The sequence below is a fragment of the Giraffa tippelskirchi genome, chromosome 8 (assembly GCF_054371585.1).
Source record: "Giraffa tippelskirchi isolate mGirTip1 chromosome 8, T2T-mGirTip1v1.2.pri, whole genome shotgun sequence".
Taxonomy (NCBI): domain Eukaryota; kingdom Metazoa; phylum Chordata; class Mammalia; order Artiodactyla; family Giraffidae; genus Giraffa; species Giraffa tippelskirchi.
Window position 1 is genome coordinate 27,778,466 of NC_137282.1, and position 25,944 is coordinate 27,804,409.

General features: G+C 40.6%; 2 protein-coding genes across 18 annotated transcripts in view; both read right to left on the minus strand.

Moving 5' to 3' along the window:
- Window positions 1–2,399: 2,399 nt before the first annotated feature.
- Window positions 2,400–18,315, minus strand: CYP4V2 (cytochrome P450 family 4 subfamily V member 2). Of its 5 annotated transcripts, none has more exons than XR_014062614.1 (12): window positions 17,784–18,315; window positions 14,654–14,766; window positions 14,187–14,272; window positions 13,211–13,401; window positions 12,737–12,806; window positions 11,313–11,439; window positions 9,516–9,707; window positions 7,275–7,377; window positions 6,161–6,295; window positions 5,887–6,066; window positions 3,973–4,682; window positions 2,400–2,999 (listed from the first exon to the last, which is right to left on the minus strand). XR_014062614.1 is itself a non-coding variant. In XM_081521729.1 (12 exons), exons 1-11 carry the CDS (start codon window positions 17,995–17,997, stop codon window positions 4,510–4,512), a joined length of 1,584 nt encoding a protein of 527 aa, XP_081377855.1. In that variant the 5' UTR covers window positions 17,998–18,315; the 3' UTR covers window positions 2,400–2,999; window positions 4,508–4,509. The 5 variants fall into 5 exon arrangements, 4 of the variants coding, with proteins under 4 accessions (XP_081377855.1, XP_081377854.1, XP_081377853.1 ...); XM_081521729.1 differs by having other exon boundaries at window positions 4,508–4,682; XM_081521728.1 differs by having other exon boundaries at window positions 4,476–4,682.
- A 5,639-nt stretch (window positions 18,316–23,954) lies between these two features.
- FAM149A (family with sequence similarity 149 member A) overlaps window positions 23,955–25,944 on the minus strand; it is a 37,388-nt gene continuing 35,398 nt past the window's right edge. For 12 of the 13 annotated variants that reach the window (XR_014062613.1, XM_081521717.1, XM_081521710.1 and 9 more), the window contains one exon: window positions 23,955–24,183. Coding sequence is in view for 12 of the 13 variants with exons in the window: in XM_081521717.1 (XP_081377843.1) it covers window positions 24,110–24,183 (74 nt within the window). In the remaining variant the exon portion in view is untranslated. The remainder of the gene's footprint in view (window positions 24,184–25,944) is intronic. The other variant, XM_081521712.1, reaches the window with a different exon arrangement.

The following is a 25,944-nucleotide window of genomic DNA, read 5'->3' on the forward strand; positions in this document are numbered from 1 at the left end:
ACTATTTAATACATTAACTATTTCATAACAGGACCACAGAATTCATGTACATGGTTCCATTTTAACAACTGTCCCCAGCATTCCTATTTATTTGGGGCTCATAATGTATCTAACTAGACATTTCCAATATAATGACCCGGATACATATGAATAAGAGGGTGGAAAGGGATCCATCCTCCTGGAAGTCATGATAAGCCTTTTAGCAAATGGTATCCATGCCTTCCTTTATCCTAGTGAAGGAATCCTGTAACAGTGAGGTTTGTAGGATGGAATGGAATTGACCAATGTTTAGGGCTTCCTTCCATCCAGTTCAGAAAATAGAATATAGCAGGGTTTGACAATTTGTTCACAGACCAAATCTGGTCCAGTGCCTGTTTTTATAAATGAAGTTTTATTGGAATACAGTCATGCTCATTCACGCCTGTATTATCCATGGTTGCTTTTACTCTATAGAGTTAAGTAGTTGTGGTAGAGACAGTATGGCCTGCAAAGCTGAAAAGATTTACTATCTGCCCCTTTTCAGATAAAGTTAGCACTCCTAGCATAGAATGTAGACTTCTCTGTCAGGACACCAAGACTTGAAAGAAACATACTGGTTTTGCTAGGAGCCTATTCTTCAGGGAATTTTATTTTAATTTTTAGGAAAAAAAATCTCCCAATATACTGAAGTATATCTCCTTGCCACTTCTATCCATCATTCTAGATTGACCTATTAAATTTATACAAAATGATTTACTCTCTTTCTTGTACTTTTAAAAATGTGTAAAGACTACAATCCCTTGCCCACTAAATCACCTTTTTCTAACTGTTCTTCAAAAATGAAGTACATCTTTCTGGCTAGTAAATTAGATTTTTAGGGAGTTCTTAAATAAATATTTAATGCATGTTACTGCAGTGTAGAACTATGTTTATTAAGAATGTAGGAAAATGTTGCCAGTAAAACATTTTTTTCTGGCTGTAATGAAGTAGCATATTTCAAATATTCATACCACATATTTAAATATCCATTTAAATTCGGGGTATCAACTGACATACCAGTAAACAACAACAGGGAATCCTCCGACTTGTGCAATATTAAAGCATCTAAGTTGGGGATTTCATTTGCTACCGGCATCATCAGGAAAAAAAAGGTGACTGGAAAAAACTGCCGCCTCTCCAGAACACAGCAGAAACCCTCAGAAGTTGGTTCCCTAAATGGTGCGATTACCAGTTTAAATCTATTTAAATATACTCCTGTGTTTCTTCTGAATTTTTCTTAGAGTGGAACACATGTCCTTGTAATATAATAAAACCTAAGATTTGTTTGTGGATTCAGAAGGAGCAAATCAGAAAGAAGTTGAAAAGAGGCAATGGTAGGCAGAATTCTAAAATGTTCCCCAAGGCTTCCCTCTATCATCCCAGACATCGAAGAAAATGGGGTACTGCATTTGTCCCTGATTACTTTATGTTACAGGACAAAAGCAATTTTGCAGATGTATTAATAATTAAAGTTACTAAACTGTTTTAGTAACTAATCAAATGGGGATTATCTGGCTGTGCCTAATCTTACCACTAAGCCCTTTAAAAAGAGAGCTTGCTTCTGCTGTTACCATAAAAGTCCTGCAGATTCAAAGTGTGAGGGCCTTTGGCCAGGAGGGGAGCTCTTCATGGCTGGCTCTAGAACCATGTATTTACAGTGGGTGTGGTTTGAAGAGGCAAAAGGAGAAGAGAAAGTGGGGTTATCACAGGATAATTCTAAAAATAAAGAAGATGCTGTTCCTAGAAAAAGGGGGAGTCTCTAGGCAGAGTAAATGAAGTTAAATGTATCTATCAGCATCTCATTAGATGCTGGAAATCAATACATTTGATCCAAATACATTCCAGGGTAAAAACTGACCTTTTTATGACCAGCATCTTTGTGAGACAGGTCAGGTGGTTCAGAAATTGACATTCTTCTATTGTCTGTGATGGAGAATAGCGTGTCAGTTCAACAGGCCCCTCCTGGAGAGGTTTCTAGGCTATAAACCCCTGGGGCCCAGTGATGCTATGGTTTTGCTTACTCCCAGGGAGCCCTTAAGAGGGATTTTACTTTTTGCTATCAGATGAACAAAACATTCTGGGATTTCTGCTTCTCCCCTAGTTTATGCTTCAAAGTATGGGAAACTTGAAATCAGTCTATGATAGCAGCATAAGGATCATTTTGTTAGAAAGTGTGAATGGCACTAATGATATCAACTCAAAAGTACTAATACTTTTATTACATTATGAATCAGTCATCCACTAAATTATCCTTTAAAGTTATCCATATTTCCAACTGATGTCAACTCTTACGATAAAATGTAGCACCCATGTTTAAAATGTAATTTATTTTTCTTGAGTTACCTCTTTTGAGTAGAAGACAGGTAATAGGGATATAGATATTTGATCATCCTTTTATTTAAAAAAATCAGCATCTGCATTTCCATATTACAAAAGATGACATAGTTTCTCAGTTCCACCTCTGAAACAGTTTCAGAGAATTTCCAGGTAAAAAATAAAAACAAATTATTCTCGGGCTAAATGAAGATTTTGGACCAAAAGACAACATGTAGCAATATTTTACTTTACATTTAATTTTACATCGTATTGTAGGGTCACTTAAACACACACAAAGGTTTAAATGCAAGTGCATGAAATTCGGAAATAAGACTGATTTCCACAAATAAGATTCCAATTATCCAGGGTCACTGGGGAGCAAGATTTCTACACATATCCAGTTTTTAAGTAAGACGGTTAACCATAAGATGGAAATCTTTTCCTTTTATCATATATGTTCTTGACTTTTTCTGCTCAGCTTAGGGGCTGGATGGTCCACACTGGTGTCTCTGGGATATGAAAGTGGGTAGATCTGCTGACCTTGCCATTAGTGCCATAGCCTGTGGTGCTTCCCAAGTGGTTTTGGTTTTGTAACCTCTTTCTTTGATATCCATTGAAGAATACATCATGCATCTTCTTAATTTGTTGTTTCTATCAGCCATTGTCTTGGAAAATTGAAGAAACAATTTTATTAAAATTATTTCTTAAAAGAAGTTTTTAAAAGTCACTGAATGAGGGACTAGAGATGTTGTCTATGGCATTAAAATTTGGGGAACAGGTGTCTGTTATCAGCTTGACAGGTATGTCCTGGAGGATTCAATTTACTAGAAGTCTATCTCTATACTGAGTGAGATATGACTAGGTTACTTAATAGAGATGAATGGCTTCTCTTTTCCTTTAATAATGGAAGAGGAAATATGCCAAAATCAGAGGCAGAACATCTATATTCTAATAACGTATCTAGACATGGGCGCCATGAAGCAAGATCCTATTGTGGAAGTGTCACCATATTGGGAGTGGAGAGATTTAAAGATCTCCATTGCCAGCCTTATCACCCACTAGTGGCATGGCTTTGGGACTTACCTTTCCATTGCACTCAGCCTGTTCTGTTAAAAGGGAGTACCCCTCGGTATCCACAAGGGATTGGTTCCAGGACTCCCACAGACACCAATCTATGGATGCTCAAGTCCCTTATACAAAATAGTGTAGCATTTGCACGTGGATCTGCACTTCCAACTCAATACTTTAATCACCTCTAGATTACTTACAATATCTAATACAATGTAACTGCTATATAAATAGTTGTGAATACAATGTAAATGCTTTGTAAATAGTTTTGTTTTCTGGAACTTCCTGGAATTTCTTTTTTTCAAATAATTTCAATCAGTCCTTGGTTGAATCCATGGATTCAGAACCTGTGATAGGGAGAGGCCACTGCATAACTAAAAAAGCTCTAAGGTCCTTAGAGTTCCCAAAGCCTTAGAGCTCCCAATCAATTCCCTGAGGCATGGTGAGGGACTGGAGATTACCAGGAGGAATCTCTCCCCAAAATATACAATATAGAAGGGTAATTGTGATGCTCTGAAAAATGAAAGGAAAGCTATAAGTACACAGTCCAAAGGGAAAGAGGAACAGTACCTATGAGTAGGTGATCCACTGTAGATGATTAAATCCGAAAAGTATCATAAAGGTTATTCTCCCCAAAACTGATGCCACTGATACAATTCTTGAAATTTAAGCTCAAGTTATAGTACTTAATTACACAGACTTTTTGAACAAATGTATATGTGTACATGCAAATATATATCCCTGAGTCAATAAGAACATCTTAAAAGTATTCCAGAACTTCAATTAAATTATATCTTTTGGGTCTGTTGATTGAAATTGAATTGCCCTGTGGATCCTTCTGTGGAGAAGTTTTTATATTTATATGTTCATTTGTGTACAGTCATCAGTTAATTTATCTTTTGGGATCAAGACCAGGAGTCAAAGCTATGATGGTGATGAAGATATGGAAACTCTTGCTTTGGTAGACTTGACCCTAAGCTAAGTGGGACAAGAAAAAAATTAAATTGAGGGATTAAGAATATTGATTCCATGATCTACAAATTGTAAATGAAAAGTTCCCTTTAAAGAAAGACCTTTTTATGATAAGAGCATAACCCAACAATACAGTTAGGATTCATCTGTGTTTCTCCTCTTCAACTTGATCCAGATGCCGTTACTTGGACGAAGAATCAGCTCTCCTGCCAGACCAAGATCTTCTCTTTTTTGGTTTGATTCTACCCAAAAGTGCCTCAGGATGCAGGAAAGAATGGCCTTTTCTTCCATTATGGCAAACTTTTGACCTTCAAATTAAAGTAAATACCAACATCATTAGATAGATACACCTTACATGTGAGAAATCAGAAGTCCAATCAGAGGAAGCAAACAATTTTATATTTTTGCAATGCGCCCTGGGAGAATCAGAATCACTTGGGATGCTTGTTAAAAATGAAGATTCTTGAGTGCCCTTTACTTCTCCCACCCAGCACATCTGAACAGCTGGGATGGGCCAGGTATTTATATTTTAGCAAAAGCCTCAACGAATCCTGGGCTCATTCATGCCTGAGAATCACTACTCTAGATTACTTCCTTATTGAGCCTTTAATTTAAATTACTACACAGTCACCAAATAAGCTTCAGACTCACCCATTTAAATCTGTCTCATTTTATGAATGCCTGCATTTGCATAAATGATAAAATGCTAGAGATTCTGAAGCTGAAAGTGTTTATAATGCAGGGTGATGTGCATTCACTTTGTTTAAGCACTTCAGCTGGCCTTGTGGTGTTTTGTGTTTTCATTTCATTACAAAATGAAGTTCTTAAAAGCAACAAACAGAAATTAAATATAACGAATCATTATACATGTTTTCTACCATATGAAGTATATTCTTTTTTCATCTCAAAGTTACAATATTTTCAACCTCTACCAAGAAAAGAATTATGCTTTACTTTAAGGGCTGAATTGTGCCCCGTCCCCCCCAGATTCATATTTTTTTTTTTAAGATTCATAAATCTTAAACCTCAGTATCTCAGAATATGACCATGTTTGGAGACAGGACATTTAAAGAAGTAATTAAAATGGTCAGATGGGTGGATCCTAATCCAATCTGACTGGTGTCCTTATGAAAAGGAAAGACTAGGACCCACACACAGAGGCCATGCAGGGATGCAGGGAGAAGAGCAGCTTTCATAAGCTAAGGAGAGGCTTATTACCACTTCTGTTGCCACCTTGATCTTGGACTTCTAGCCTCCAGAATTGGGAGAAAATAAAATCCTGTGGTTCAAGCACCCAGTGTAGGGTACTTGGTTATGGCTGCACCAGAAAACTAATACACTTTATGACAGTCACATTTGAAAACAACAATGTGTAGCAAAGGGGAAGGAAGAGGGGGTCAGTTTTTTTTAAAAGACAGTTGCCTATGGGATGCTATATCTCAAGAAATTTTTGTAAGAAAACCACTAATGCTCTGCCAACCTGAAAGGTGAAACCAGTTGGTGGATACAGACCTATACAGTTTCGGGGGCCCGCAGAGAAGGGCACATACGCATATGTATGACGTCCTTTCGAATTCTCGGGAAAGAACCGTTCTGGCTTGAATTCCTCAGGATCCGGGAAGTACTTTGGATCTCTATGCAGTGCGTAGGGCACGATGATTACTTGAGAGCCTTCCACGATTTTGTAACCCGCTGTCAAGAAGTAGTCAATACGCCATGAGGATGGAGCAAGACAGACCATAAAAATAACCCATTCTCCCCGCTATTCAAATTATACAATCCTTACCAACTTCACAGTCTTCGGTAAGATTACGGGCAAAGAAAGGAACAGAAGGAAAAAGGCGAAGGCTCTCCTTAATAACACATTCCAGATATTTAAGTTTCTTCAGGTCTTCTAGGGTAACAGGACAGTCAGACTTCCCTGGTTTTAAGAGAATACATAGAATAACAATGAAAGAATTATTTGAGCTTCGGAGATGGGACATTGATGAAGAAGACACTCATCGAAACACTGAATGTTAAATACCTACAGCTAAAGTAGAATCTCTAATATTATCCATAATCAAAATAAAATGAGATCTATTCAGTGAAAGAAACCAGACAGCAACAGTCACATATTTGGAGGATTCCATTTATAGGAAGTACTCCGTTGTTTAGTCATGTCCGACTCTTTTGTGACCCGATGCACTGGTGGGCTACCAGGCTCCTCTGTCTGTGGGATTTCCCAGGCAAGAATACTGGAAGGGGTGGCTATTTCCTTCTCCAGGGGATCTTCCCTACCTAGGGATCCAACCCACATCTCCTGCATTGGCAGGCGGATTCTTTAGCACTGAGCCACCTGGGAAGCTCAGGAAGTACCCAGAACAGATAGTAAGTCCCATTAGAAACAGACTGTAAATTAGAGATGGCCAGGGGCTGAGGGAAGAGAGGAGAGTGGCCAAGTAATGAGACAGGGTTTCCTTTTGGGGTGCTGGGAATCTGAGGACATCACTGCTGGCATCAGCCTGCAGATTGCTGGCTGTGTAATAGAAATGTACATCATAGCAGCTTAATGCGTCTTTCCTCTCATTCATGGCCAGATGCAATGCGAGATGAAACAGGTTTCCTTGACCCCATGACTCAGTGCTTTTGCATGTACGTCTGCACCTATTAAGCAGTGAGATGCCTGAGGATCGTAACATTTATCTGTGCATCACATGCCAGGCACTTAGCAAGTGCCTATATTCTTAACCAGGCCTTGCTAAGAAAGCTGGCATTGGAAGGGACCCCACATGGGAGCCTTCCTGCTTATCGCGATACCTTTAGAACAGATCCTACTACATACCCTTCCTGAGCAAGTAAAACTCTTGCTTCGGTGGACATGTTACCCACAGTGTAACTAGTGCAGGGGCTGAACATACCAAACACTTCTTCCAGTTCACTGTCCACTTTTTGCTGGACATCTGGATACGAACCCAATAGATATAAGGACCAGTTTATTGCAGCTGCAGTCGTATCGTGGCCCTACAAATGCAAGGAAAAAAATAGCTTAGCAGAGTCGTATGGCGAAGATTAGAAGACAGAACTCCACTTTGAATTGTCTGGATCTGAGCTGCACTGTGACTCCAAACATAATACACTAACTGGGTGCAGTATTTCACCCTGATAAGAAACAAAACAGTCCCTTTGAAGGGGAGATTCATGCTTAGAGAGGCATTTCAACGCCACACAAGGTTGCATACTTGGTGAGAAGCGGCTGTGTTGTGATAATAAGGGAGCCTCCCAAGGGGACAAGGTGCTCTAGACTGTTTTTAAGGGGGAAATGTCTGACTTTCATGAGCCAGTCTGCCAGACCTGTACTCCTCCACCTTCTAGCCTTTGTAAGGTGGGCTTTACCTATGGACCCTGGAGGCCAGGAGTTTATGTGTGGTTCTGAGTAACATCCTCCACATCCAGAAGTTGATGCGTCCCCTCCTGTAATACTGGCTGAGCTTTAGGCAATATACTAAGTACTTTGCAGAAACTAACTCAATTATTCTTCAGAAAAACTCCATGAAATACTTGATACTGCTATTTACATTTTAGAGGTTAAAAACAAATCCAAAATTTTTTTACCCTGAGTTCTTCAGAAAAAAAAAAAAATTTGAAAAATCAATAATAATAGTATAGCCCTATGAATAAGACGTTTAGGGGCACTAAAAACAAAATTATTCCTCTGTGGAAATTCTTACTTTTCCATTTTCTCTATGCAACGCAAGTGATAATTGTCATTTTTCTTTCTCTGGGCAGAAATCTCCAAAGTACTTGCTGCCTAAAACGGCTTCTCAGTTGAATTTGTTGTTGCTGTTGTTCAGTCACTCAGTTGTGTCTGTCTCTTTGTGACCCCATGGATTGTAGCCTGTCAAGATCCTCTGTCGATGGGATTTCCCAGGCAAGTAATGCTGAGTGGGTTGCCATTTCTTCTCCAGGGCATCTTCCTGACACAGGGATGGAACCCACCTCTCCAGTGTTGGCAGGCAGATTCTTTACCACCGAGCCACCAGGAAAGCCTCTAAGTTGAATTGTTTGAGGCTTGTTCTGCAATTTTATATAACATGTATTTTTGGTGTCTCTGATACTGGTGTCCTTGCCTCTTCTCCAGCCTGCGGTGCCTTCATGGAAGCCACCCTGAACTCCAGAAAAGATCTGGCCCCTTCCACTCAGTTGTTCACCAAAGCCACAGAGGGAAGTGCTCTTGCTAAACAATTCTTAATAACTGCTCTTGAATTTGTAAGCGGAAGCCTGATCCAAACAAGTACGAGATGCCTGCTAAGCATAGGGAAGCTGTGACAAGGATCTGGGGTGACTGGCAGCATCTCATAAGGCTAATCAGGAGAGAGCCAGAAGGAGAACTCGGGTCTAGGGACACTTGACACAGCCTGCTTTCCTACACTGCGTGCTCAGGAGCACGTGTGTGCTGGTACTGTCCCCAGACGCCTGCAGGCAGGGCGGCTCGTACCACCCAGGGGAGGCCTGCACTGCATTTCACTTTCCTCCACTTCCAGGATATTACCACGTGGTGCTTTTTAAAACATTTCTTCATCTTTGTTTGGCAATCCATACACTGAATGATTCATTCTTTGTAATATTTAATAACACTAGAATTACCTTTTGTAAAAACCGCAACTTTCTTTTAATGATGTGAAGCCCAGAAATCCCTTTAGAATCACAAACTAGTTAAATTTGCTATCAGAGGGCTCTTGCTAATCTTTAGTTTGGGCAGCTCATAGCCGGAGCTCATTTGCTAGAACTTCAAAAAGGAGGGAGTGAAAAGACAGACTTGTGGGTTTCAGAGATTTTTTTTTTTTCAAAGCATGATGCAATACAGGGAACTGAGAAATTTCTGGCTGCTCTTCTACTTGGAAAACATCTGATGGGTCTTAGGTTATCCTGAGAAAATTGCTTTACTCACCACAAGTCAAAGGCTTTTTTCTGAAGAAGCAAGTTGATCTGATAACTTAATCAGGTTCTTTTGTAATTTCTAGTTGTAATTTAGTGACTCATCCTCAGTTACAGGAAGCTATTTTAAAATGAATAAACTCTTAAAAATAATGCTAAAGATTCAACAACGTAACTGGAATTTTAAAAATGATACCCGAAAATAACGTGACAAGATAAAATACCTCAAACATAAAGGTGTCGACTTCTTCTCGTATATCTTCATGACTCAGCTTGTTCCCTTGGTCATCAGTCACATTTAAAAGCAAGTCAAGAAAAGCCCTGCATTTAGTTTTGCGTGGAGGAAAGTCCTTGTCCTTCTCATTACTTGTACCTTCTTCATGTCTCTTCATTTCATTGGCCCGTTCAGTGATGACCTGTATGATTTAAATAATATGCTCTTGTGTGGAGTTTGATATAGCCCCGTAATACATTTTCCCATGAAAATATACTAGTTTCTTTCATGGATTTTTTTTCCTAAACCTTTCCTATTCTGACTCAACAATAACTTAGGCTGTTGTGGAAAATATAGAAAAGCTTCCTGTTAACATTTTAGGGCATTATTTGATAAGACTTTTAAAAACAAATTTAATGTCAGACAAATTCAGCATATTCAAGTGCCATCCTTCTAACATGGGAATAGACTTGGTAGTCCCCTAAATGGTGCCCTAGACGTTTGAATGCGCTAATGAGAAAAAGCTTGGGTGGTAAACAGAATGCAGTCATTATATAATGGGCTAATTATGGATTGCTCTCATTACTGGTTGGATTGGAGAAAAGAAACAGCAAGTTCACAGGTTACATCACCTGATGTGCTCACTGTTCCTGTTGCCTAGAAGTCTTTCTCTTCAGACGCCAGTGTGGCTGGCTCCCTCCTTCTTTAAGGTTTGTCCCCTCTGCACACTATCAGAAAGACCTTCCCAGATCACTGCTACCCCAGTCTTCAGCACTCACTATCTTCCTAACTCTATTTTTTTCCATTTCACTCACCCCCTGACATTATATTATACTTGGTGTATAAGATAATGCATTCTTCAAATATAGCATCCCCATGGCAGCACATCTGTATTTGTTCACTGATGTAATTCCAACCCTTCCCTTGTGGTTCAGCTGATAAAGAATCTGCCTGCAATGTGGGAGACCTGAGTTCGATCCCTGGGTTGGGAAGATCCCCTGGAGAAGGGAAAGGCTACCCACTCCAGTATTCTGGCCTGGAGAATTCCATGGACTGTACAGTCCATGGGGATGCAAAGAGGTGGACACAACTGAGCAACTTTCAGTTTCACTTTCAGAGCACTGCCTGGCATTTAAGGATGGTCGTTAGATCTTTTCTGAGTGAATAAAAGAACTAAAGCCCATAAACTTAATTTGGTCATGTATTTCAACTTTCTCCTCCTATCAAGCAATTGACCAAACCTGCTGCTAAGTGGTCTGAATGAATGGATCCTAAGTTCTTTGGGGACAAAACATCATATTTCTCTTCATCTTTGGGAAACCCCTAGTGCCTGGCACTCAGGACGCAATTTCCAATATTTATTAAGTAAATAGTATTGTCCATCCAATTTGCAATTCATTAATTATTGGTATTGATATTAATGCATGTAATTTGAGAAAATAATTAATTATAGTTAAAAGATACACACTGTTGGTCATTCTCCCACCGCCCAGTAATGGAGATTACTCTGTCTTCCACTGTGGCCACCTTGATCTAAAACTTCATTCATCCAATGTCTCCTGCCAGTAACCACATACATAATGCTAATACATAATTAAGATGCAATCGTGCTACTTTTTCCCATTATTATTCACCTTTTATGAGACACAGGGTCCAGACTATGGTAACACAACATAAAAATCTTGGACTTGTAAAGATCTGGAAATGGAGAGTGGCAATGGTTCACAACATTGGGAATGCACTTAATGGTAAATTTTATGTTGAGTATGCGTTATCACAAGTAAAAAAAAAAAAATCGAGGGCTTACTTTGTTGGTAAAATCATGTACAATCTTTAGGCTCCTTCTGTGTTCCTGTCCATCTTTAAACATATAGAATACAAGGTCAAGCCAGAGCCAGGGCGTCTTCATTCTTTGATGTATTGAATCACTCATCCTATAAACAGGATAAAAACACACCAGCTGACACACACTGAAAATGTGTATTTCTTGAGCCCCAATGTGATGCCTTGTCTCAGCACGGGTGATTTGGGGAATGGCGATGATTAGTCTTAGAGGCTATTGAGAACTCCAGGCTTTACCATCAACATGAAGGCATGGACTATTACACCTCCAGGGAAGCTTAAACATTGAATGCATTCTTGAGAGGAATGAAGAATCCATTATAAAACATTCTGACCAGATGGCCATCTGATCTCTGCTTCTTTTTCTCCAGGGAGAGTTCTTGCCCTCCCCAAGCCAAGCATGGCTCTTGCACCACAAGATCATATGAAATCTGCCTCTTTTCAGTGTCCACTCATTTGCTTGCTGACTCCTCTGCAGTGCCAACAAAACTGACTTCCCTCTTCCACAGAAAAGTGCTCATTAATCCCCATCTGTCACATAGCTGTCACGAGCACCACCCTCAGCATTTCCAGTGAAAAGCAGAAAGACCTGCACAAGCTCCTCCTTTGTGACCAGCTTAGATGCCAATTCCACAGAACGGACCTTTCAAGGTCACTCAACCTGTAAAACTTATCCCTGTTTCCCCTCTCGCATCAACTTGATCTTTTCTTTCCAAGTCATTATCATAATTTATAAGTTTACATTCAGTTGCTTCAATGCCTGTCTCCCCTGTTACTCTGCTTCATGTGCCCATAAAAAACCTGTCAGTAGCTTGTAAAGTGAACGGCAGGTTAGATGCTCAACAATTAATAAGATTAAGTGAAGTGAGCAGTGGATTAAACATAGGATATGTTGAATCAGATTCTGGCTCTGCCAGGATCGTGAGCAATTTTAAAAGTAAAGTTGATTATTTCTATTAAGAAATAATACATACTCAAGTGTAGAAAATATAGGAAAGGAGAATGAACCACAACAAAAATAAACCACAATAAGAAAAGGAAGCACACACAAAACAACAATAAACACTGCTAACATTTTGATGTAGTATCTTCTCATTTTTTCCATGAAAATGTATATCTTTCTCTTACAACTTAGCATCATAATATAATCTCTCAGTATATTATAAAATAGTCATTTTAAATTACTGTGTAATCGGAATGTGCTATAATTTACACAACTCTTCCTCTACTATTGAAATACATGCTTTAATGATTAGGTTGATTTTTAGTATAATGTTTCATTTTGAAATGATGAAATTCTGTCTACAATATAGACAGAAGTGATTAGCAATAATTTTTAAAGCCCTAATCAATAACAGTTTTAGAAATAATTGAAAGGATTTCATTTACCTATAAACGGCTCGAACATACTCAGAATCATCATTGCTTTGAGCACCAATGTTCTTTCCCATAGCTGTTTCTGTAAAATATAGTGAGAAGTAACCATTCAATTCATGCACACATCTTGGGTACATTTTCCAGTGGCAGACACTTTAAAAAAAGACATTATGTCCTGTTCTGATATATTGCAGAATTCTTCTTTTCCCTCTTCTCTTGCATCTTCTGCTTCTCTTCCTCCCAGCTCCTGCCCTTCCTTCCCCCTGACCTGCTGGTCATGTTGGCTCGGTAACTGCTGGGTGTGAAGTCCTATGAATGGCCACTGCTTCTCAGGAGGCTAATTTAGCAATAGGACTATCCAGATGAATGCCAAATCCCTTCTAAATGCCCCCTCCCCCACCGACACACACACCATGAACTGTTATTTTCTATTTGGGCCATTTTATCTTTACAGCCTAACTTGAAAAACAAATCAGTGAGACTTACCACAGATTATATCTAAGGTACAAAGAGTGACGTAAAAAAAGCAGTTAAACGCTTCTTGGTTAACATGCTTTTCAAGCTTAGTAACCAATATATTTGCTTGTTCATTCATGACATCTAAGAAATCCTCCAGAATTGTAAAATGGAAAGTGGGTGTTAACATTTTTCTCCTAGAGCGCCATTTGTTTCCAGTACTAGAAATACAATACATGGTTACAAAGAAAAAAGAAGCAACATCTGAAACAGATAAAATATAAATATAGTCAAGTCACCAAGTTCTCCTGAAATAGCTTATTCTGTAGATTCTCAAGTGCTTTGATCAGAATGACAAAGACTCATGTATAGCTACAGAATGTGAATATTTTGGATATTGTTCTATATCACTAATATTTACAAGGGCATTTATTAAAAATGGAAGCAATTAAAATTGTTGCGTAAATTTCTAAGTTCTGAGGTTCTAAAGATTAGAATTTTCCTCCCTTTTATCAATACCATAGTCCTCAGATGGTCCACTGCTCCATGATTTACTTTAATCTCTATTATCCTTGAATTATCTAAAGTCCCCACAAGGGTCCTGTCTTTCTGGAGTCCTGTTTCTGAACCGACTCAAGAATTGAGGTCACTATGTTTGATATACTTCTCTGGGGGGATGTGACTGCTTTTTCATTATATTTTCAAGATTTCCCTCCTACAAACTATCCTTTGCTTTACTCCATTCATATATCAGTACCTCCTCATTGTTCTTGGAACACTAGTGATTATCACTATTGAATACAGTGCCTGGACATTACCACATACCCAGGACCCCTGCCTATCAAGGCCCATTGTTAACCAGACTTTTCCTTCCACCTTCTCCCATAATTCTCGAGAGCTCAGTCTTGTTATTGGAAGAATACTTTGGGTCAGTTCCTGAAATAACAAGTTACCCATAATAGAAACTGTTTCTATAAGATACCTTTACAAATTTCTACTGACATACCTTGTAAGAAGTCCTAGTCCAAGCCACGGTTCTAAGAACTTGTACATATAGGACTTTTCAATGTGCTTTGAACTGTTTAAAATTACCTTAAAGAGAGAAAAAAATTTGAGAGATATAGACATCAAAACGATATCAATTACAAGAACATCTGGCTAGAACACAACTACTTTTTAAAACAAGATTTCATAATTCTTATTTCTCTTTGATTCATTTTTATTCCTGTGCCTCAAAGAAATTCAATTAAGAGTTTTGAACATATAACTGTCCCTCAGTCTTGAGGACTAAATGGAATTGAAAGACAACACCCAAGATGATTCCTGGATTCTGCCACCGAGTAGGAACTGAAGAGAGAATTTACTGAAGGAAATGGGGAGAGGCAGGTGAATGTGGAGAATGATCACATCTAATGAGATTCCCACACCATCAGATAGACAGTGGAATATTGACCACATTTGCCACATACTCACTTCCACATTTTCTGCGTTATAAAGGATCACGAGAGGTACAGTCCCGAGCCAGAGTTTCAGCAGTGGCAGGTGTCGATATTCTTCAGTGTAATCAATTAACTGCTGAAAAAAATCTGGGAGAAATATTTAACCTTAAAATCAATCAAGACAAGAATTCTGTCTAATAAGGATCTGCTGTAGAGTACAGGAAACTCTACTTAATACTCTGTAATGACCTATATGAGGAAGGAATCTAAAAAAAGAGTATATATATATATATGTATATACACACATATATATATATGTATAACTGATTCACTTAGCTGTACACCTGAAACTAATGTAACATTGTGAATCAACTATATTCCAATACTTTTTTCAAAAAAAGACAAGAATTTCGTAATAAGTTCCTTATTGTTATTTTAGATTTCCACAGAGAAGTGAGATCACACAACACTTATCTTCTTTGTCAGACATTTCATTTACCATTAATGGCCTCAAGTTTCATTCATGTTTTCACAAATGGCAATATTTCTTTCTTTTTATGACTGAATAATATTCCTGTGTCTGTGTGTGACATTTTCTTTATCCATTCATCCAGGGATGGACACGGGGTTGCTTCATGCTGATCTACTGCCTGCCTTAGTCTGATCTGACAGAGGAGACAGGGAAGTCTGAATCTGTGGTTTGAAGGTATCAGGTCCAGCAGCAGGAAGCCACTGAGGAAGACAGGTGCTGACATAGAAGCAAAAGCAAGCATCTACTCGAGTTCAAGAGGCTCATGGGAAGACAGCCACAAAATGTAAGGCACAGCCTCTACGTAAGACAAGATGCCGAGGACAGGAGATATTTCTCAGAATATTCTGAAATTCCCCATTTTGTTGAGCTCAACACTGGGCACAAAGCAGGGCCTCAATAAAGGGATGATTGACAATCTTAAATAACTTATTCTAACCAAGTTTGGACAGTGATCTAGAAACCACATGCATTAAATTTAATCCTTAAAGTTACTCTGTAATACTACAAGTCCATGGTTAAAAAAAAAAAAGAAACCACTCTTAGAGTTTTAAACAACTTCCCAAAACAAACAACTTGGTTCCAAAGCTGGAAATTGAGCCAAGGTTTGCCTGATGCCAAAATCCAGTGTTTATATGCTGGATTAAAATGGCCCTTTATGAAAGACAGTACATTGTCATTCTCTTCACTCAGAAAGTAATTCCAAAGACAACTCACAGTTTGTTTTAAAATATGTCTTATTCAGTGGAGATTTCAATTAGAAAAATTCTCAAAAAGAACATGAGACTCCTTAAGCATACTGTTTCTTTAGTGGGGATGGGAAGGTCTATATTTTTACATAACATTTTTGTTTAATATTATAAAGCCTTAGGATAGAAAGGGAAGTTAGCTCAGCTTTTAAGTATTAAGGACTTCTCTGGTAGCTTAGATGGTAAAGAATCTGTTTGCAATGCAGGAGGCTTGGGTTCAATCCTGGGTGGGAAAGATCTCCTGGAGAAGGGAATGGCTACCCACTCCAGTATTCTTGCCTGGAGAATCCCAAGGACAGTGGAGCCTGGTAGGCTACAGTCCACGGCGTCACAAAGAGTCGGACATGACTGAGCAACTAACACTTTCAAGATGATTTTACAAATGTGGTTTTGGTGTAAATAAATGTGTTGTTGGATCACTTGTGACATTAGTCACTTTGATGGTGAAAAGTTTACAATGGTGAAAAGTTTACTTGGATTTCTTCTGCCCTAAAATATGTTCAGTATTTTGGTAACCACTCTCCCACGAGGCCTTGTGGTATTCTTGTGAGTTTAAGATGACAGTATTGTTTTGCTTGGGAAAACAAAGGAAAATAACCCTTCAAGCATTGCAGTTAATCTTCAGCCTGTAAAACCACTAGTATTTACAATTAATTGGAGGGGGAATTGGGTTCTGGTCCCTGACTTATTTTAAAATATGTCATATTGAGCAAATCTTTTCAGCTCTGGGTAATTCAATTTATACCCCCATGAAAGTAAAGTACGTGTGTTCTCAGTTGTGTTTGACTCTTTGCAACCCCATGGACTGTGGCCCACTAGGCTCATCTGTCCATGGGATTTTTTTTCCAGGCAAGCATGCTGGAGTGGGTTGCCATTTCCTCCTCCAGGGGATCTCCTCCAACCCAGGGATTGAACCCCAGTCCCTTTGAACCCCAGTTTCTTGGGTCTCCTGCATTGGCAGGCAGATTCTTTACCACTGGCTCCACCTGGGGAGCCTCCCTAATGGCAGACTCCAAATCTCAGATACTTCTCAGACTTTTCTAGCTTAAAGCGATCTTTTCCATCAACAAAACAATATAAATCTCTCTCTTCAAAAGGACGATCTCAATAAAAATAAATTCACTCTTAAATAAATAAGAATTTTGAAACTTCCTGCATGAGTTTTCAAGAAGGCCTGGCCATAAGTGTTGTTATTACATAACCTCCTTAAAAGGGCTAAAATATGAAAGTCAAGAAGGAATCAAAGTTGTGGTCAAGTCTTGTGATGTCTGGATAGGGAAGAACCTCAAGTGCCTTTTGAGAGAGAGACAAAGAGAGACTTCTGTGTTCTAAGGTTAGTATCTTGTTCCAGGTGATGCGAGTGGTAAGGAAGCCGCCTGCTAATGCAGGAGATGTAAGGGACCTCGGTTCCATCCCTGGGTTGGGAAGATCCCCTGGAGAAGGGCATGGCCACCCACTCCAGTATTCTTGCTTGGAGAATCCCATGGACAGAGGAGCCTGGCTGGCTACCGCCCATGGGGCCACAAAGAGTGGAACATGACTGAAGCTACTTAGCACGCAGGCACAGGGAAGTTTCTGCCCTTCAAGGCTTTAAGAGCCCAGACAGAAGCAAAGACAGTAGTGTTCTGAGGTGTAGGGGCAGCTACGAGGTGGAAAAAGCAGCAGCAGAAAAGCAGGACAAGAGCTTAGAAAGCTTGCGATCTGTGCTGCACAGGCAGAAAAAGTTCGTTTGGACCACAGGCACCCGCAATTTTGCAAGGTGTTATAGGGAACCTGGATAGAACTGGGAATCCGTCTTCTAATGAGTGGGTGACAAATTCTCTCTCTCCCGGCGTAGGCGTCGGCAGGCCGGGGCCCTCGGATGGGGACGCGGCCGGCGCCCTTACCTCTTGCGTCCGGCTTCATCATCAGCGCGTGTCCCACCAAGGGGTAGGGGTCCCCAATGGTTGGGACTGGACGCATCTGATGCCATTTCCGCGCGTAGCGCACCACCATCTGCAGGAGGTTCAGGGTGAGGGTGGCGCCTGCCAGGGAGACGGCGCACAGCCCGCCCCAGAGCAGCAGCTTCGGCCCGACGCTCAGCAACCACTGCGCCAGCATCGCGCCCACGGGGCCGCTGTGCACCAGGGCCGAGACCGCGGGGACCACCGGGCGGGATGCTGCGGGCTGAGGGCGCGGTCCAGCCCCCTGAGGTCAAGTGCGCGGGCGCTGGGAGGAGTTCCCGGCCTCGGGGCGGTCCTGGAGCAGGAGGAGGGGGCGCGCCGGCCAGGTCACTTCCCCACTCCGGCAGGGGTGGGCGTGGGCACACGCCTGGCTCCCACCCTGGTCTCCGAGCCGACGACGCCCGCCCGGGCTTGTTATGAGCGGGTCAAAGCTTTCGTAACGCCTGCCGGCCTCTGTTGTGCTTCCAGCGAAAACGAAAGTCCGGAAAGCGGCTTGAGCGCTCAATAGGCTGCGCGGGTGTAAACGGAGGCACGTTAGTGGGTGGAGACGGGGGATAATGAAGGTGGAGTGGAAGCAAGCGGCTTAGTGATGGAGAGGCGCCCAGGGGCCTGGGGGGCTGCGTGGGTTATACCCAGCAGCTGCTGGGTCCCGGACAACTCAGGGTACAGCGAGCAGGATGTTTTAAAATGGAGGGGGGGGGGAAGGCACCTGGTTTGAAGCTCAGCCTCTGGAGCTTATTTTTCGCCCCCGGCTGGGTATCTAACCTCGCTCCTTTGCGCTCCGCTAGGACCGGCTGCCAGCCGCGATGAGATGGGTTGCTTCTTGGCTTCCACGTTAGGGTTACCCGGGCAGCTTCCTACTTTGACCCTGAGTAGCCTTAGGGGCACGACCTTTGGGGCACCAGTTATCTGGCTGCATTGGGCGGCTGATTGCAACACAGGTGAGTTGAGTAATCCAAGTTGTGATCCAAGTATTTTTCAGAATATTTTTCAGGACCTAGAAAAGTTAGCACCCCAAGAGAACAAGACAGGGACAGGTGGGTGAGGATGGAGGTGGGCGTCTCTGAAAGCGGTGGAGTTAAGAGATGCTGGGAGAGGAGGGTTTTAAAAGGAGACTGCAGTTGGGGAGCATGCTGAAAAGGGAAAGCCCACACACCACTGAGCCCGCAGAGGGAAAAGGTAAGGACAGTGAGAAGGACGCTCCGGTTCTGCCCAGGGCCTGGGTTCTCTGATTCTCAATTCCTCCCTTTTCTCCAGGTACCCAGTCCTGACTCTCCTTCCCTTCTCTACTCTTGATACTTCCTCGAAAAGGGGCTGAGAGGGGAGTGTTCCTCTCCTAGCAGAAGGTCCCTAAATTGTAGGAAAAGTGCCAAGGAAGGTGAAGTATTGAGGATACCCTGCATTTTTTTTTTCTTTTTTAAATTATGAAAGTATGATAACACATTTACAGGAGACATGAGAAATACAGAACAGAGTTACATTCAGTTCCACTATATATTACAATTATTTTTAAAGTAGATGAATTAAGATTTTTACTTGGAATTTCAATATCAAACTCTCAAAAATTATAGAATATGCAGAAAAGTAGAAGGATATAGTAGACCTGAAAAGCACTATGAACCAGTTCAACATAATTAAGATTTATAACAATTTTCACACAACAGCAGAATGCAAAGAGAATATCCTGCATTTTTACTTTGCTTAATTGGATTAGTTTTACCAGCAGCTACTGTATAGTTTGCTCACAGCCACCTGCAGAGAAAAACTAAGACTTTTCTCTAACTGGATTTCAAGTCATCAATATATACTGACATAGAACAATGTTTATGAAATATTAAGTGAAAAAAATAAGCAAGTCACAGAACCAAGTATATAACCTAATGCCCTCTTTGGGAGACTTTTTTTTTTTCTCTACTGCTAGACTGATATCTGGAAAGAAAAATACTGATCAACTTGATCATTTGGGAATGGAGAAGAAACTGACACTTTTATGTGATTCATGTCTATATTGTTTAATTATTTTAAGACTTTAAACAATGTATCTGTGTAATATCTGTTAGTATCTCTTCCTGGGCTTTCATTTCCTCCTCTCTAAAGGATCGAGGGTAGAACTTCCCGGTGGCCCAGTGATTAACACTCTGCACTTCTACTTGGTCAGGAACTAAGATCCCACATGACTAAGATCTCTGCAAAAAAATGGATCGAGGCTGAACTACAAGGTCAGTTATACATATAAAAATACAGGGTTTGTATATATCTGACTCTCTGCTAATCTCTGTGGACAAAACAAGGACTATAACATAGAAGTGGAGAAACAGGGTGAGCCAGGAGTGGGGGTGAGTGATCCAGGGAGCAGCAAATGTGAACCAAGAAATGCCCCCACCCAGGGGAGGATATGAGGGATTCAAAAGGCAATGCAGGGGCTCCTGTTTGCAGCACAGGTCAACTCATCGTGACAAGAGGAAGCTAATTTGACTGGCGGCATGGAGCAAGCTGAAATAGAGCTTGACTGCCAGGCTTAAATGTTTTATTTCTATTTTGAAGACAATTTGTGAGTGAGGAAGAGACACTGAAGTTTGTTGTTGTTGTTTTTTAAAGGGGCAACATAATAAAAGCCTTCTATTTTGTTCCCTTTCATCTTTCCTATGGTTTCCTTGTTACCAGATGGGACCTTCTCATACTGCCTTGGAATATTGAAATTTCAGATGAAACCAGTCAAATGGCCAGGCCTGCAAGAAATGTATAGCACCATCCTTCTCTCCTGGCAACAAAGTACACAGTGAGGTAAGGTCCACCATAAAGTGGAAGGATCCTCTGTGTAGGGAACAGTGCTCTGCCAAGCTCAAGACTATCAACCTTTGTAACCGTGTTGACTGTCAGCTTCTGGGAATGAATCCGACTGAGTAGGAAGGTGTGAACCTTCCCTCCTGAAGATTCATTTTAGAGTAAAGGATGAATTCCTTCTCACTTGAAAAGTCTTTGTTTGCTACTCTCTTCAGCTTGAAGTAAGTGCTTTTGACAGTTGAAGTCGTAGGCCAGAATGTTATAAACTACAGAAGGGCTTTGTAAATGTTGACACTTGGATTTACTTAAATTTTCTGTCACTGGAATGGTTCCCAATATGAAAAAGGTATTTTAGACTGAAAAACAAGTTCTGGGTGGATACAGAACTATGGTATCTATATATTCACACACATGAAACCATCAGTGTAAATTACTATTGTCTTCAATTCCTCTCCCTGTATTCTCTCCTGAAGGCTCTGCAGTCAGAGTTTTGCCTTGACCATTCTCCTAGCACAGATCTTGTCAAGTTCACCAATATCTTCCATGTTCTTTTTTTTGTTTTTTTAAGTCACTCAGTCATGTCTGACTCTTTGCAACCCCATGGACTATACCATCCATGGAATTCTCTAGGCCAGAATACTGGAGTGGGTAGCCTTTCCTTCTCCAGGGGATCTTCCCAACCCAGGGATGGAACCCAGGTCTCTCACATTGCAGGCAGATTCTTTACCAGCTGAGCCACAAGGGAAGAATACTGGAGTAGGTAGCCTTTCCTTCTCCAGGGGATCTTCCCAACCCAGGAATCAAACCAGGATCTCCTGCATTGCAGGCGTATTCTTTACCAACTGAGCTATGAGGGAAGCCCTATCTTCCATGTAGCTAAATTTTTAAGTCATTTCTCAGACCCTATCTAAATTGACTTATCAACAGCATTCAACATATGTGAGTGCTTATTACTTCCTTGAACCCCTGCCCCGTTTAACTTTGAGGATTCCATATTCTCTGGATTGTTTTCTCCCTCACCAGTCATTCTTTCTGCTTTGCTGGTTTCTCTTCACACCACATACCACTAGATGTTAAAATACCTAGAGCTTGAACTCTCTTTTTTCTGCTTTTCCATTCTCCCCTCTCTTGGTTAGCTCATCCATTTCAGTATTTAAATTATACCAGTATAGTAACTATCTATCTATATATATATATCTGGGGGTATACATATATCTGTATCTATATGTATATATATTCCTCCAGGCTGAACCTCCTCTCTAAACCCCAGTGTAACATCTCCACTTAGACATCTGATAGGCATCAGAAAAATGCATCCCAACATGCTTCCAAATCTGCTTCTCTTGAATTCTTTCTGATTTTGGTAAATGTCAACACCACCTTTCCAAGTATTAAACCAAAGCCTTGGGGTCAACCTGGATTCTTTTTTGTTGTTGTTGTTACCCTCCTCATCCAACCCAACAGCAAATCCTATTGGTTCAAATTTGGGAACACATCCAAAGTCCCTGACTTGTCACCAGCTGCCCCTCTTTCATCTCATCTGAAACGTCATCTCACATCAGATTACATCACTCTGTCCTCAAAATTCTCCAGTGGCTTCTGGTTTCAGGTAACTTATAACTCCCACCACCAAAAAGAATCTTAATCCCTTGCCCCTGTTACTTTACTGATCTCATCTCTTATTATTTATCCCCTTGCTAAGTCCATCCCATGTCCCACCGGCCTCTTTACTGCTCTCTAAACCTCTAGGTATGCTCCTGTTTTAGGCTGTTTTCCCCTCTGTCTGGAATTCTTTTTTTTTTTTTTATCTCTATATGACTTCTTTTCTCATTTTCTTTGAGTCTTTGCTCAAATACTCTTTGCAATAAAGCCTTTCCTGATTATTCTGTCTAAACGTGCAACTCTTTCCATCCTGTCACATGGCCGTATTTTATGTTTCTTCATAGCATTTATTATTACCTGACCTTATATTTCTGTTGATTTGTTTATACTCTGTGTCCTCCATGAGAATAGAAGTTCTATTCAGGCAAAATCTTTGTCTTGTTCAGCCCAGTGTTACAGAAATCTTACACGAAGAAGGTGCTTAATAAATATTTGATGAAGTAATAAATCCAGGATGACTGTCATACAGTCACACACAAGCTTAGTGCATGCATTCACACTAATATATGAAAGTATATTATTTAAGAATATGCCTTTTTCATTTAGCAGTGTATAACTGTCTTGACTTTTTTTTTGTCTCATTCTATTATTAATGCCATTAAAATCCTGGTCACTAATAGATATTACTCCCTCCTTTAGAAAAGTTAGTACAATATGCCAGGTTGACTAATAATCAGATTGTTCTAGTCATTGTGCTTTCTTTTCCCTTTTTTTACAGGCACTTTATATGCACAGACTATACTTCTCTGATAGAAAAGAAGACATTATGGGCATTTGAGATCTGAGAATATCTGAGTCCAAGGATTTCAGTCACTATTAAAGGAAAACAATGGCAGGTAGGGGGAAAAGGAAGCAAAAGATAAAGGACCCTAGAGGCTCGCCTCCAATTGATACTGCTCTAGCACCTTCTCTGTTCACTTTTCTATGTTAATATCAGGTTAGGACATGTGCTCTGAAGAAAAATACGGCAGGGCTAGGGGGCAGAGGGTGGAGAGAGCTGCTGTTGAGACAGAGGGGTCTGGGAAGGTTTTCTGCAGAGGTGACCATTTAAGCAGAGATCAGATTGTGATAAAATGAGGAAGATGCTGCTGCAAACACTTCCCACCAGTGGATGAGCACTTCTGTCGTTAATAGTAAAGATGAAACCATATGCAGTATGGTTTAAATACATTTATATTCCGCTTTTACAAAAGCAATCAATTTGAGATACTTTTATTTTAAATAGACTGCCTGACTTTGAGCATGAAAACTAGTAAAAACAAAATTGGCTTAAGACACTTAGCCATTGACCTTTCTCCAAGTCAGCACAATGACTAGAACAATCTATCAGTCAGCCTAGCATATTGTACCAACTTTTCTAAAGGAGGAGTAATATGTATTAGTGACTAGGATTTTGATGGCATTAATAATAGAATGAGACAAAAAAAATGTCAAGACATAGTTATATACTGCTAGATAAAAAGGCATATTCCTAAATAATATACTTCCATATATTAGTGTGTGAATACACACATTAAGCATGTGGATGTCTGTGTATCACTGATAGAAGGATGGATTATAAACACATATTAGATTCGTCTGAGCAAAGCCTGAAGAACCTGTATTGGAACGCTTCCAAGAAAGGAGGAGGTTGGTAAGTTTGACTCATATTCCCTTAACAATGCAAAGTGTTCAAAATTAAATTGTTTATTTGTTTGCATTTCTCTCAGGCAGTCTAACATCTCAGACTGTCAGATACATAATACTTCTTCCATTTTTCAAGTGATAAATGGTGTGCTGAGGCTTTGAAGCTCCAGAAGGGTTGTAGTTCTGGTGACGTCACATCAGGAGGCCACTTGGAATCTCTTTCTTAAAGTCAGTGTCGTCCTCTGGAAAGATTTAGGTGGATACTGTGAACCTGAAACACCAAGCAAAATTCTCATTCAAATGTTTTTACAAACCCCAGCTCTCAAAAGGATCATGTTTGTATGTTTCATGCAGATGATATATTATTTTTTAATTAAAAATAATTGTAATGTCAGTTTTACACAAATCAGGGAACGGTCATATGGAGAAACTGCCATTTGGGGTGCTGAGAAGAAGGAGGGGTGCTCCCCTTCCCCGGGCCTGGGTCCTGGCTGTGAGTTGTCCCAGATAACTGTCAGCTGCCTTAAGAAGTCCTTCCCACTATTGGCCTCTCAGTTTCTCATTTCTTTTTTTTTTTTTTCCTGCTACAGAACAAACGTCGGTAAGTTTATAGCCCCTGCTGCTTTTGGATCTGGGAACAAAGGTAAGCAGAAACCACATGCCTGCTTGTCAGAGAGAAAATACATTGTTAAAAATACAGGATCATCTCTCTTATGTACCTTTTGTTGCTTTTTAAAAAATCATATTACCACTTTATTTTACTTTACTTTTATTTTGGCTGTACCTCGTCTCAGTTGCAGCATGTGGGGTCTAGTTCCCTGACCAGGGATCGAACCTGGGCCCCCTGCATTGGGAGGATGGAACTTAGCCAATGGACCACCAGGGAAGTCTCCCTTCCGTCACTTCTGTCGATGTGAAAGAGGGCTCCAACCAGCAATAATCATAGTTGTCAGAAAGTTATTGATAAGACAGTAACTGAGCTTTTGGTGAAAAAGTAAGAGTGCAGATTTTAAACAAATTCAGAGCTCGGTTTCCTCTTCCTAACCTCTCTTCCTGCGTGCTACTCCACTTTTCCACTTAGCACACTTCGGTCAACATCTCTAAAACCAAACTCTCAAAACTCCTCAGCACCACTGTCTACTGGCCATCTGCAGAGCTCACATTTATCAACCCTCACTCTCCTGTCTCTCACGTTCCATGGCCGCCGTTCACAGAACTACTGTCGCTGAAAACGACAGCAAACACTGCTGGGGAACATGTAAGGAAAACAGCAACAAAAAGGCCTGGCAGCTTACAGGTATGAGCATAGTAGGGAAATTTCCAAAGAATAAAGAATCTTTGACATCACTATGCTGGGCTGATGTAAACAGTGATAAGCCTAGATTGTCCCAATGGTTGAATTATACTAGATTTATTTTAAAATGATACTATATTAAGTATTTCCCTTAAAACAGCAAATTATCCTCTGCATTTCAGATTATTTATAATACAAATGGTTCATAATTTTTGAGCGAACAATGTATCCCTGACATCTGGCTAGGTCCTTTCCATACGTTTTTCCAGTAATTACTCTCTCTGCTGCTGCGGCTGCTGCTAAGTCGCTTCAGTCGTGTCCGACTCTGTGCGAACCCATAGATGGCAGCCCACCTGGCTCCACCGTCCCTGGGGTTCTCCAGGCAAGAACACTGGAGTGGGTTGCCGTTTCCTTCTCCAATGCATGAAAGTGAAAAGTGAAAGTGAAATCGCTCAGTCGTGTCCGACTCTTCGCGACCCCTTGGACTGCAGCCTACCAGGCTCCTCCGTCCATAGGATTTTCCAGGCAAGAGTACTGGAGTGGGTTGCCATTGCCTTCTCTGAATTACTCTCTCTAGTCTATTGTAAAAGAACTAAGATCCAGAGAGGTGGTGGTTGTCCTTGTTTAGCTGCTAAATCGTGTCTGACTCTTTTGTGACCTCATGGACTGTAGCCCACCAGGTTCTTCTGTCTATGGGATTTGCCAGGTAAGAATACTGGAGTGGGTTGCCATTTCCTC